The sequence below is a fragment of the Vulpes lagopus genome, chromosome 1 (genome assembly GCF_018345385.1).
Source record: "Vulpes lagopus strain Blue_001 chromosome 1, ASM1834538v1, whole genome shotgun sequence".
Classification (NCBI taxonomy): Eukaryota; Metazoa; Chordata; class Mammalia; order Carnivora; family Canidae; genus Vulpes; species Vulpes lagopus.
Window position 1 is genome coordinate 32,933,738 of NC_054824.1, and position 13,432 is coordinate 32,947,169.

General features: G+C 35.2%; 1 protein-coding gene and 1 pseudogene across 1 annotated transcript in view; both read left to right on the forward strand.

The window, feature by feature from the left end:
- Nucleotides 1–13,432, forward strand: part of LOC121486486 (pleckstrin homology domain interacting protein) — a 131,840-nt gene that overhangs the window by 36,555 nt on the left and 81,853 nt on the right. Inside the window, exons 7-8 of the mRNA XM_041747395.1 lie at nucleotides 10,049–10,270; nucleotides 10,550–10,650. Coding sequence (XP_041603329.1) covers nucleotides 10,049–10,270; nucleotides 10,550–10,650 — 323 coding nt within the window. The remainder of the gene's footprint in view (nucleotides 1–10,048; nucleotides 10,271–10,549; nucleotides 10,651–13,432) is intronic.
- On the forward strand, nucleotides 1,418–3,644 carry LOC121486117 (annotated as a pseudogene).

The following is a 13,432-nucleotide window of genomic DNA, read 5'->3' on the forward strand; positions in this document are numbered from 1 at the left end:
GATTCTCTTGAGTCCTTTCTGAGTAGACATAGAGGCAGTATCGATAGCACTGTGTTTAAGATCATCCACTTTGGCATTAGGTAGGTCTTAGTTCAGCTCACAGTTTTTATCACTTCCTAGCAGTGTAGTTTGGACACATTACCTGAACACTTTAATCTCCATTTTTCTCATCTCTTAAAAAAGGGAGGAGGGAGAGAAATGGTAATAATAGTACCAACCCCACAAGATTTTTGTATAATAATGCATGCAATTAGGATAGATCAAGATCTACAGTAAGCAGTCATTAAATTTTACCTCCTGCTGTTGGTTTTATAGATCGATTTAAATAAATTTTATCCATTTTGTTTCTCAACTAACATCATATTTATAAGTCCATATTTACAAGATCCAAAATGAAGTCATTGTAATTGATAAGTGAAATTATGTATTAGTATAATTTACAAGTATTTTGTACTAGAATATTTTAATGGGTTTTTCCCAATAAAATAATGAGAAGAACCCAGGGAAGGAGATAGCACAATTATCCAGTCAGACTTGCTTCCTCATTCTCTCTTAGTTCTTGATTTTTTTTTTTTAACTTGGTTTTAAAATCACTGCCTCAAATAATATTTACCATAGAAAAGCAGAGTTAACGAATTCTCTCAGGAGGAAGCCATTCACTCACAATACAAAAAAGTATGTTAACCATATAAAAAAATCCTCCCTCCCCCTTTTAAAGATGTATTTATTGATTTGAGAGAGAGAGAGAGTGGAGGGAGGAGCAGAGCGGAGAGAGAATCTCAGGCCGACTTCCCACTGAGTGTGGAGTCTGAAGTAGGCTCCCACGTCACTGAGATCATGACCCGAGCTGAAATCAAGAGTCAGACACCCAACCAACTGACCCACCTAGGCACCACACTCCCTTATTGAAAAAATGTATCTCTCTTCAAATTAAAGCAGAAGAACATAAAATGTTCCCATAAATGCTATAAGTTCTAACTAGACACTCTTCTAGACATTTAGGATCTAGAAATGAAAGACATAGTATCTGTCCCTGGAGAGTTCACAGATTGTCAATAGACAATATTGATAGAATTGGTAAACTTGAATGAGGCTATAAGATACTGACGTATCATAGGCGAAGAAGTATCTAATTTAGTGTGTTGTAGGTGATGGTAAGGGAAACTTAACTAAAAGTGACACCTCAGCTGAGTTTAGGTGGCTATTGCAGACTTATGGAAAGGCATTTATAAACCTGAAAGAGTATAATATGTAGTTTGTATTATTGGATATGGCAAAGAATAAATATGGATTATCATTAAGCAAAAGCTAGAGATAGTAGTGGGGGACAAAATCATCAAGATCCTATTGGTGATATATGAGGGGGGGGGGTGGGTTTCTTTCCTGAAGGCGATGGAGAGAAAATGACAGATTTAGAAAGAAGAGTGAGTATAATTTCTTTTTAACAATCCCTTTGTTATTACTGTTAAGGATGGATTGAAACTAGGTCTATATATAGAGGAATTGGTGAAAAGGTTCTGTCAGTGATCCATGAAAGAAATCATCATGGCTTGAACAGAGTCACAGTGAAAATAGGGATGGAGTTAATAGATTTTAGAATCTCTAGGATTTAAGAGTTTCATTTGAGTGTAGGGAAGAATTGGGAGGGAAGAATATGGGATCACATGTTTTTAACTTGTGTGACTAGTTAGAAAGTCATGTCATTTACTATGGTAGGGATTTAAGTAGAGAAATTTGTGACAGTGGACGTGTTAAATTTGAAATACTTAACCTATATAGCTAAATAGAAATGTTTAAGAGGAATTGGAAGCTCAGGAAAAAGATTAAGGCTAGAAGATTCAGCTTGGGAATCATGGAATATGGAAATTGATTATATTACCTCATAGGAGTGTGACTAACTTTAAAACAGGTGAAAGAAAAGAAGATTCAATAATTGAGACTGAGAACTGCTTAGGAGGCCAGAGAAAAAGAAGTAGTGTCTTAAGAGACAAAGGATTAGGATTTTACAACAGATGGAAACCTAAAGTAAATTAGAACTGAAAGGCATTTTTTGGACTTGTCAAGGCGATATTGACAAAAAACAAAAAACTTTTAGTATTAGGGATAGGAGATGACAATGCACTGAGGAGTGATTGGGAATTGAAAAATGGAAGAGGCTTAATGCAGATTACTCTTTCAAAAAGCTTGATAACTTAATAAAAAAAAAGACTTTTCTGAAAGTGCAGTACTACCACTAATCTTCGTACTTCTGTTATATTATATCTTCCTTTTATGTTGCAGTGAATTTGTTTAGATGTCTCTTAAGTTGTGAACTTCTTAATAACAAAGACTTTTTTCTTGAACCTTTTTAGATCTGTAATGCCTCGGAGTATCTAGTATATACATTAGGGATAGAATAAATAAATGGATCAACCAGTCAATTAGAGAGATAAAAATGAATAACGTTCTCTTTTGCAAGAAACTAGTCTATTAGGGGAGATACATACATATGTCTCTAAGAGTAATTCCCTTCTTCTTGTAAGCTTCTTTTACACTGCTCTTTTTCTATACTTCAAACTTGTAAAACCCGTTTATGGCTTTGGAGCCTTTGTAACAGCTATTCCCTTTGCATCGAATTATCTTTTCCAAAATATGCCCCTGGTTGATTCCTTTATTAGCAGTCCTCTGTTGAAGCACTGCTTTCCTGAGTACCTTCCCTCTGCATACTCCACTATTGTTTACCCCAGTTAGACACTTTACTGTATTTTTCTCACAATATATATTACTGTCTGAAATTATTAATGATAAAATTTGGGTTCTGTGAGAGAACATGCTGGGGCAAGTGAGAGCCAGACAGGCACTGAGTGACTCTTTGCCTGAGAAAAATTAATTAAACATGGGCAGAGGAGTTTCTGAGAAGGTGAGAGGTAAAATGTCATCATGTATAGTATTCTTTGTGCAAACTTGTTGGGAGGAGCCCTGGAAGAGGCACCCAGTTGCCTTATTCAGCTACTCAGAGTTTTCTGAGAAATACACAGAGAGGTAGAAGACTATGTCTGCCAAATAGAAAAATTAGAAAACATGGAAAAGGCAGATGGGACTCATTATGGAAGAGAAATGAAAACTTTTATATCCCTGTTAGAGAGGAAACACAAAAATTCAAGGGTCTCAGTGCACCCAAGAGGCCTCCTTCAGCCTTTTTCTTATACCCTAAAATCAAAGGAAAACATCCTAGTCTATCCATTGGTGATGTTGCAAAGAAAGTGGGAGAGATGTAGATTAACACTGCTGCGGATGACAAGCAGCCTTATGAAAAGAAGGCTGTTAAGCTGAAGGGAAAATACAAAGAGGATATTGCTGCCTACTGAACTAAAGGAAAGCCTGTGTGGTGGATGGGGCAGGAGATGAGAGAAGGAGTTGTCAAGGCTGAGGGGGAAAAAAAAGGAGTCATCAGGGCTGAGAAAAGCAAGAAAAAGAAGGAAAAGGAGGAAGATGAATGAGGAGGAGTAGGGCAGAATTTTTTTAATTCTTATCTGTTAAGCATTAACTACCCTATACACAGCTCATTGCTTTTATTTTTTTTATTTTTTAGATTTTATTTATTTATTCATGAGAGACACACACAGAGAGAGAGAGAGAGAGGCAGAGACACAGGCAGAGGGAGAAACAGGCTCCTGCAGGGAGCCCGATGTGGGACTCAATCCTAGGACCCCGGGATCACGCCCTGAGCTGAAGGCAGATGCTCAACCCCTGAGCCACCCAGGCGCCCCAACTCATTGCTTTTAAAAGGAAAAACTTGGAATATAGGCTGTGTAAAATTTGTTTTAAAACTGTCATCTGTCTTTTTTTGTATAGTTAATACTATCAAATGTATCTTCATTTGGATAGTCCTGCCCAGGTGATATTTTCAGTAGCCACTAACTTTGCCTGGAATGGTATGGGGTTGTAACTTGGCATGGAAATTTAAAGCAGGTTCTTATTGGTGCACAGCAGAAACTAGTTATATGGATGGTAGTTTTGTCATCTTCGGGTGTCTCCAGTGGATCTAATAGGAAAGAATTATTTTCTTAACAGAATACCTCTGTAATTGCAAAAAGAAAAAAAAAGTTACAGCTGTATTGTTGACATTGTGAATGCTTCTACATAAATAAAAATTTTTTTTAATTAAAGAAAGTAAAATAGGGGCACCTGGATGGCTCAGTGGTTGAGTGTCTGCCTTTGGCTCTGGTCATGATCCCGGAGTCCTGGGATCGAGTCCTGAAGCAGGTTTCCCACAGGGAGCCTGCTTTTCCCTCTGCCTATGTCTCTGCCTCTTCTGAATAAGTAAATAAAATCTTAGCACTGCCTACTTAGCAATCCTACTCTTTCTTACCAGGCCTTTTCTATACTGCTGTTTTTTACAGAATAAAGGTAAGGTAATTGTTTTGCTTCTTTGGCTTTATCCTTACATTGACAGTGATGTTTTCACCTTAAAAATAAAAATCACTGAAAATTTAGTGTCACATTTTATTTCAGGATTTAAGTAAGCTAAAGCTATACATTCTTTTCATTGTGATTCTTTTTTCAGATTTCTTAATGCTAGGTTTGACATAGACAAATGACAACATATTAATGAATACATTTTCATAGTATGACAATTTTACATTATTGAAGAGTGAAACTAGTGATACACTGCTGTCTTATGTTTGCTTGGTGTTAAACATTAGCTTAATATTTAAATTTGATTTAAAAATGAATTCTGAAAAAGCATTTTCAATTTTGCACCTAGATCATAGATTTCTTTAAACTTAATTGTGGCTAAAAATACTATAGTAACCAAAACTTGTCTGCTTAAAATTCTTCAGTAGCTACCTCACTGGGTTAAATCCAAACTCTATCTGAAACCCTCTGTTACCTTCCTCAGATAAAACCTTTTCAGCTTAATTTCTTGTTATTTCCACTTAAACTTTGTAGTCTCAGCTTTTCTCACTTTGCCAGTCCCCTGTTCTAAGAGCAATATTTAGATGTTATTGAAGAGAAATGACTACTGTGTTTTCCCCTAGGCATTGGAGCATTGCTGAAAAAACTGGTCAGTTGAGGTTTTTCTGTATCATGCTAATTTTAGCAGAACTTTCACTTTTGCTCGCAGATTTTTTCCTTTTTTCTTATTGCTCTTATTCCACTTTATTCACTTTTTTTTTTTTTTTTTTTTAGCTCCTTTCTCTTGTTTCCCCCTTCTCTGGTTTTAGGAAATAATCCTCAGATATTTGTTAATAATTATTGCCAAGATTAGGACTCATCTAATTTCTTTCTTGTTTACTTTAAAATTGCTGTTTCTACCATATCTTTCTCCGTTATATATTTTAGAAACCTGTGTATTCCTCACAGCCAAGGCCCCTGTCTATGTTGTTCATAGGTTCAAGATTGTTCTCCCTTTCACCATTTACATGACTTTGGTTTTATTTTAGTGTCCATAACACTTTTTTAACATTTTGATTAAAAGACTATAATGTCCTACTCTTCGGTTTATTACTAACTGTACTTACATTTGAGGTAGCTTTGGGGAAAGAAAGTGTGTCTGTTCAAAATCTGCTCTGCATTTTCTTTTTTTAAAAGAATTATTTCATCAATTTTTAATTTAACCTTCCGTATTCAATTTAAACACATGTAGTGGGGTGCCTTGGGTGGCTCAGTGGTTGAGCATCTGCCTTTGGCTCAGATCTTGATCCCAGGATCGAGGGCTCCCCACAGGGAGCCTGCTTCTCCCTCTGCCTGTGTCTCTGCCTCTCACTCTGTGCCTCTCATGAATAAATAAATAAAATGTAAAAAGTTTTTTAAACACATGTATAGTACTTTAAAAATGTTTTCCAAGTAAATTTAATTTTTCTTGTGCATCCTCAGTTGATTATTCATATGTATATATGTTTCTGGTAGTCATTTTAAAAGAACTTGGTTGAGTTTGTCAGATCATGTTAATTTTACATTCCTATAAAAATAAATTAATGATCATAAATAATGATGCATGAAATACAAATTGTTTAGGGATGCTTTAGTTCTCTTTGAAATTCTGCCAGGAGTTGGGGAGGGTAGAAGTGAGGGTGGGGACAGGGTACTACTTTACAGGTCACAGAAGAAGAGAGTGAAGAGAGAGATTTCCCTAAAAGGTAAAAAATTTCTCTCCTGCAATTGAATGGAAGAAAAGAAAGGTCAGTTGGAATAATACATACTTGGGGAAAATGTACATAGTGCTGTTTTATTTTCGCACTTATCTAAGAAAAATTATAAAATATTATATTGGTGAGATTACTAAGCAACAAAGCAATAGAAATAAAATGGGGGATCCCTGGGTGGCGCAGCGGTTTGGCGCCTGCCTTTGGCCCAGGGCGCGATCCTGGAGACCCGGGATCGAATCCCACGTCGGGCTCCCGGTGCATGGAGCCTGCTTCTCCCTCTGCCTGTGTCTCTGCCTCTCTCTCTCTCTGTATGACTATCATAAATAAATAATAAAAAAAAAAAAAAAAAAAAAAAAAGAAATAAAATGGGACTTCTTGCTAGATTTTACTTGGTGAAAAGTCACTGAATGCTTATGTTAGATCACTGGTTGCTACTATTCTTTTCATTAGAAGCTGGTATTTTGGTCAAAAAGGTGTTTTTCTTTTTTTCTATTTGTTAACATGAAAACAACGTGAAACATCTTCTATAGTAGAATATAAAGCAAACTCTTATTCAAATACATACAAACAGAACTAATTCTATCAGTACTATGAAGCATAATGAGATATCATGATTTTACTTCTGTGTATATTCTACCAGCATTAGCCTACCTAAAATATTACTTTTGTTGTAAATTTATAACCTTTATTTTTTATTATCAAGTAACCTCTGTTCCCCCAGCTTAGGGCTCAAACTCACAACCCCAAGATTGAGAATCTCATGCTCTACTGACTGAGCCAGCCAGGCACCCCCTGTTTTTGTTGTGAATTTAGATCAGAGCCAAATCTTGCCTTAATTTTTAGAAGATAAACAAAGTGAATTAATTGACTTAATTTGTGAAATTTAAAGGGTTGAATAAATGAATTTAAGAATTAAATGCTTTAAAGCCATTTTTTATTCAACAGATGCCTAATGCAATTCCCATGTGCCAAGTGGTAAGTAGATGAACTTTCTGGAAGGGCACAGTCTACTACAGTTCCTTCTTTACTTTCCACAGATAGCTGAGATGTAATCCTCATCCCTTTAATTCCCCAGTTATTGTATTTCTTTTATTATTTCTATTCTGTAATAATCTTTTTTATCACTCATTCTTTCCTACTTAAACTACTTTAACAACTTTCAGATGGCCTCTGACTTTCTATCCCAATTCACACTGATGCCAACAGGATCTTTGGAAAACATAAATCTGATCCTGATAGTGACCTGCTTGATAATCTTAAGTAATCCCCATTACAAAACATTATTTCTTAGTATACTGTGAAAGGAGATTCTTCATAGTTTTTCCCTGACTCTATCCTCCTGCCTTTACCTTATACTCTGTTAGTGTACAGACTTCTTGCAGTTCTCACATTCACATATTCATGCCTTTGATCAAACTTTTTTCTCTAGTTGCCATATGGGATGTTTTTGTTCTTTTTAAAATAGTAAGAATATTGCTAAAGTAAAAGTAAGAATAGGACTGCCAACAAAAGCAGTGGTGGTAATATTCCATAGCTCTTACCATATGCCAGGCACTATCCTCACTCATTGTGTTTTTGCAACAATCTTCTGAGATAGTTATCAAAAAGAAATCTGAGGCATAGGAAACATGTAACTTGCCCAACGTTAAACATGTAGAAAGTGATGATGCCAGGTGGTGAACTGCTGAGACATTTGATAATAGAGGGCTTGAAGCTTGAAGCCTGGAGTGGAGTGCTTGAAGATGCTACACTGCATTGCCTCTTCATGTGAAAGACTGTCCAGGCATCACTGCTTCTGGATTCTTTTCCAGACTTATTTCTTAACTTCTCAGGAAAAACACACTGCTCCATTCTTTGGATCTCTTCTGATTAACAGTATAGCACTTTGGGCATATTATTACATTTGTACTTTTCTGCCTTGCTTCCTAAGGAGTGAACTACTATGTGTCTGCATCTCATCATCGTATATCTAGTGTTTGGCACATACTTAATCTCAAGGCAAATAAATAAGTGTATGAATCACTGAATTCTAAAGGTAGAAGGAACCTTAGGGATCATCCAATTTAACTACCTTGTTTTAGAAATAAAAAGCCTGTGATTAAATGAATGTGGTAAGAATACCACATTAGGGGCACCTGGGTGGCTCAGTGGGTTAAGCATCTGCCTTCAGCTCAGGTCGTGATCCTAGGGTCCTGGGATTAAGTCCCAAATTGGGCTCTCTGCTCAGTGGGGAGCCTGTTTCTCCCTCATCCTCTGTGCACATGTGTGCACGCTCTATCTCGCCAATAAATAAATATTTTTTAAAAAGAATACTGGATTTTAATGTAGATAATTTACAAAGTTAAGTTTTATCACTAGTCTTTAGTGCTTAGAAACCCACTTAGGGAAGCCTGGATGGCTCAGCAGTTTAGCACCTGCCTTCGGCCCAGGGTGTGGTCCCAGGGTCCTGGGATTGAGTCCTACATCAGGCTCCCTACATGGAGCCTGCTTCTCCCTCCCTGTGTCTCTGCCTCTCTCTCTCTCTCTCTCTCTCTCTCTCTCTCTCTCATGAATGAATAAAAAAAAAATAATAAAATCTTAAAAAAAAAAAAAGAAACCCACTTCATTTGCTTCGAAGCTTAGAAGAATGTGAGTCAATTGAGAGTATTCTAAGTACTGTTGGCAGAGTCTGGTTTAGTATAAGCATTTAACATGTTCTGTTAATACTATGTCATCATTTATATGTCATAACAGTTTGAAGACAGTAACACATCTATGTCATTTGCTTTTGTGAATCTTCTAACCACTTTCTAATGTCAGATGTAAGAGTTTTTGTTTTTTTTTAAGAATTAAATTGGAAAGGTTGTAACATTCCACCTTTGAAACCTTTTGATAAGTTTGAATCTGGGAAATGGATATATGAGGCTAATGACACTCTCTACTTCTTTGTGCATTTAAAATCTTCCAAATAATGAAAGATAGAGAGGTTGGTAAAAAAGTATATAAATTTACAGCTATAAAATGAATAAAGGAAATTAGAAAAGAAAATAGAGCCTAGAAGTTCTGATCTCTTCTGGATTATGTGAAATTGAAATGTTTATTTGTGAATATGGGTATTCATAGAAAACCTTTGTATCCTTTACAGTGTTTTTCTGAGCATATGCTGCTATAGCAGAGTAAATGTGTAATTTATGTATTTTTACTGACTTCATACAGATAAACTGAATTTTTTTTAAAAAAAACCTGGCTTTGGTGATTTTATACAAAATGTATTTAGCTGAGGATCACTGATGGGAAACTCATATGTATTGTTTTTAGCTTCCTAGGAGAAAAAGTCCCAAATTAGCTTACTTTTATTTTTGTATAACATAATAACATAGACAGGATTAGTCACTATTGTATATTACGTTTGTTCTACTATTACAATTTTGTTCTGTCACTTCAAAAGTTCAAATCTTTCACAAGATTCTGGATAGAGGTTACTTTGGGTGCTAACTAGGAGATCATAGGTAAACATTACTGTTAACATCCTATTTCTCCTGTTAGATTGGTGAGCACACAGGTATTTTTTTGTAAGAACAATAAAAATAGCCATGTATAGAGGAGAATTCCTAAAACAAATATTTCATGTTTCAGTATTTTAAAATATAATTGTTGGGAAACAGACATTACAGATACAGTTTCTTATTTCTGTTGAAAATTTGAATTAAAATTTATAGAGTTGGGACACCTGGGTAGCTCATCGGTTGAGCATCTGTCTTTCCCTCAGGTCCTGATCCTGAGGTCTAGGATTGAGTCCCACATCAGGCTCCCTACAGTGAGCCTTGCTTCTCCCTCTGCCTATGTCTCTGCCCCTCTCTCTGTCTTCATGAATAAATAAATAAATCTTTAAAAAAATTTATAGAGTTAATTCCATTAATACACATTTTTATTTTAAGGGTTCTGATGACTGTCTTGTGAAAATCTGGGCAACAGATGATGGAAGATTATTAGCTACTTTAAGAGGGCATGCTGCTGAAATATCAGACATGGCTGTAAACTATGAGAACACCATGATAGCAGCTGGAAGTTGTGATAAAATGATCCGAGTCTGGTGTCTTCGAACATGTGCACCTTTGGCTGTTCTTCAGGGCCACAGTGCATCTATAACATCACTACAGGTAATTATTTTAATTTCTGTAAAATGTTCTTCATTTTAATTTAAATTTTAAGTCATTTTTATAATCCATTGTATAAAGTGAACTAAAATGAAGAAATGAATATTTCCTCTTTCTTTTAAATACATGGACTTTAAATAAGATCGTAGTCATGACCTTCATTAATTTTGGATGTTGTTTAACCCTGTTGTAGTTGCTATTTGCATAGTAAAAAGTAGGGGTTTTTTTTGGATTGTGTCACTCTCTTCTTATGAAGATTTTTTTTCTTCATTTATTTTTCAGTTCTCACCATTGTGCAGTGGCTCAAAGAGATATCTGTCTTCTACTGGGGCAGATGGCACTATTTGTTTTTGGCTGTGGGATGCTGGAACCCTTAAAATAAAGTCAGTTGCTCTTTTATTTCGTGGAATAAATTGTTTAGTTTAATGGTTAAAATTGCAGTAGTATAAAGTAGTCAACAATAGGAGATTTATTTATTCTCCTCGAGTAAGTAACAAAAATGCATTCACTGACCTCTTTGATTTTCATGTTTTCCTTTGTTTTTCATGCTTCAAACAAAGTTTCTTATGTTAACGTGTTTGGGGTTTTTTTTTCCCAGCCTTAGCGGTTTCCTTCAGAATACCACTCCTTTCTGTGTGCCACATAGTTTCATCCCAGTAGCTTCTTCTGGTATTGAGAATATAATCTTAAAAAGTTCCTAAGGTGGTTCTTTAGAAGAATTACAATTATTTCTGTCATACATCTATAAATTTTAGATTTTATTATAGATCTTAATAAACTTAGGAAAACTGGTTACATTTTCACTAAACTACATCAAGGTAGATAGATGCATCCTTTCCCAATCCTATAATAGCATTTTGCATTTGTGCTTTCTTTTGTATTAATGTCTTGGTTTATTAAAACAAGTTGGCTAGACAGTGTTATTTTTCAGTTAAGGACAATGAGGCAAAAAAGGTTAAACAACTTTCCCATTGTTAAAAAAAGGTCTTAAAAATTGGCAAAGCCAAGACTAGAACAATACTTCCCTGTCTGTTCATCTGTGCTGTCTATGCCATGCCACCTCTCAAGTGGGTGTAGTAGGGAGAGGAAGTGCTACATTTTGCCCCATAGACAGACAGTGAATGGGGAAGTAGTGCATCCATGGTTTTGCAGTGTTGAAACGGTCATCTCTGTGCTCTCATGGTAGAACATCATTTGGATTAGAAGGTATATCTCAATACTTTTATCTGACTTCTATTTATAAATTGTCAACCCAAGTTGAATAATTTATGAATGTCTTTATTTTAAAATAGTAATGTTTACATAAGCTTCATAAACATTAACATTCCTGGAGAGTACCTCTTCTAACAGGGCATTAGGAGGCCATGGCAGCTAGAGTAACATTAATAAAATAAACTGTACTTCATTTGAAAAGAGGATTCTGATCAAAGATGTAATTCTTTAGAGAAAGCAAATTGATTTCATTTTAGTTGCATTCTTAATATTTAAAATATTAATATTAAAGATGTTCTATAGACATTTAGATAAAAGTTTAAATATTTTACTGATGTGTAGACAATTGCAATAGTTAATTGTCATTTTCCTTTGAGTATTTTTTACCTCCTTATGGACCAGATTGGGATACCATTGTCTTTCCATGTTTTGTTTTTGTAGAGAAGAAAAACATGACTAACAGTCTTAAAATTAGCATAGGAACAAAAATGTTTTTACAAAATTAAACTCTCACTTTGTGCTTCTTGAGGATTTCAGTGCTAAGTACAATATTTATCTGAGTTTTCCCATATAAATTTTTTTTTTTCAGAACCTTTATATAGATTCACCTGTTAGCCCAATTACCCTATCCATTTTTTTCACATAGGTATGTTTTTTAATGTAGATATAAGTGGAGTACTGTATATAATTTTCTGCTGGTTTTTTCCTTAACATTTTGTTGTAGGTATTTGTAATAATTTTAACAGTTCCATTTTGTTTCACTGAGTTGTTATTCCATGCTTTACCTCATGATTTTCCAATTTTTGGGTGTAAAAAGTTATTTCTACCTGTTTGTAGGTAGTATTCTTCTCTGTTATTAATTGTCCCTAAAAGCTTTTAATGTATTTTTCTTTGAAGATTTCATTTATTTGTTCATGAGAGATGCAGAGAGAGAGGCACAGACAAAGGCAGAAGTAGGCTCCATGCAGGGAGCCTGACTTGTGGGACTTGATCCCCGGTCTCCAGGATCACACCCTGGGCTGAAGGTGATGCTAAACTGCTGAACCACCCGGGCTGCCCAAAAGCTTTCAATTAAAGTCAGGCGTAAAGAAGTACTTTTTTCTTAGACACTTTGGGACACCGATCTTCTTTTCCATTTTTACTCATGGCTGCCATAAATTTTGGCCGTATGTACATTGTTACTATCATGGGCTTTAATTACTGATCAAACGCAAAAAAATTGTATTGAGCTATAATGCTTTTGTATAACCTGATGGGGAGGTGCCTTCAGCAACCTAATCTGCATTTATTGAGAAAATCAGTTCTATTAGTAAACAAAACCTATTTTGAAAACCCAAATCTTTAGGTAAGTTTGCTTTTTTTTACAATGTTAATGTATATGTTAACAAGTCACACTGATAAAAATGCTATTTCGTAGATAAGAAATAGGAGTGACTAGGTGACTTGATAGCTTGCTGAAGAGATCTCTGAGTAGGAGAAAGCTGTCCAAGCATATTTAGATTAGATGTGAAGGGGAGAATGGAAATTCAAAATGGTTACAAATGATAGTAATGATTACAAAACATTAACATACATTTTGATTACAATATACATGATAATAATGATTATAAAATTTTTTGAAGCACTTAGACTGCCAAGCTTGTACTAAGCACTTTACATTTGTCATCTCATTAATCTTTATGACAACCATATGAAGAAGGTACAAGTACAGTCTTTAGGACAGATAGGAGAGAAAACTGAGGTGCATGCTAGAAGTACACTGTTGAAACCCCCTCTCAATCACTGTACCAGACTAAGCAATTTTTCATTGATGGACTATCTAGAACTGACTGAAGTAAATTAAAGTACTGATAATCCTCCTACTTATTGAGTGTGTTGGGCACAGTACTAAGTACTCTATGGATTAAACCCATTTCATTATCTCAGTAACTCTTTAAGATATGTCTTAGTTTT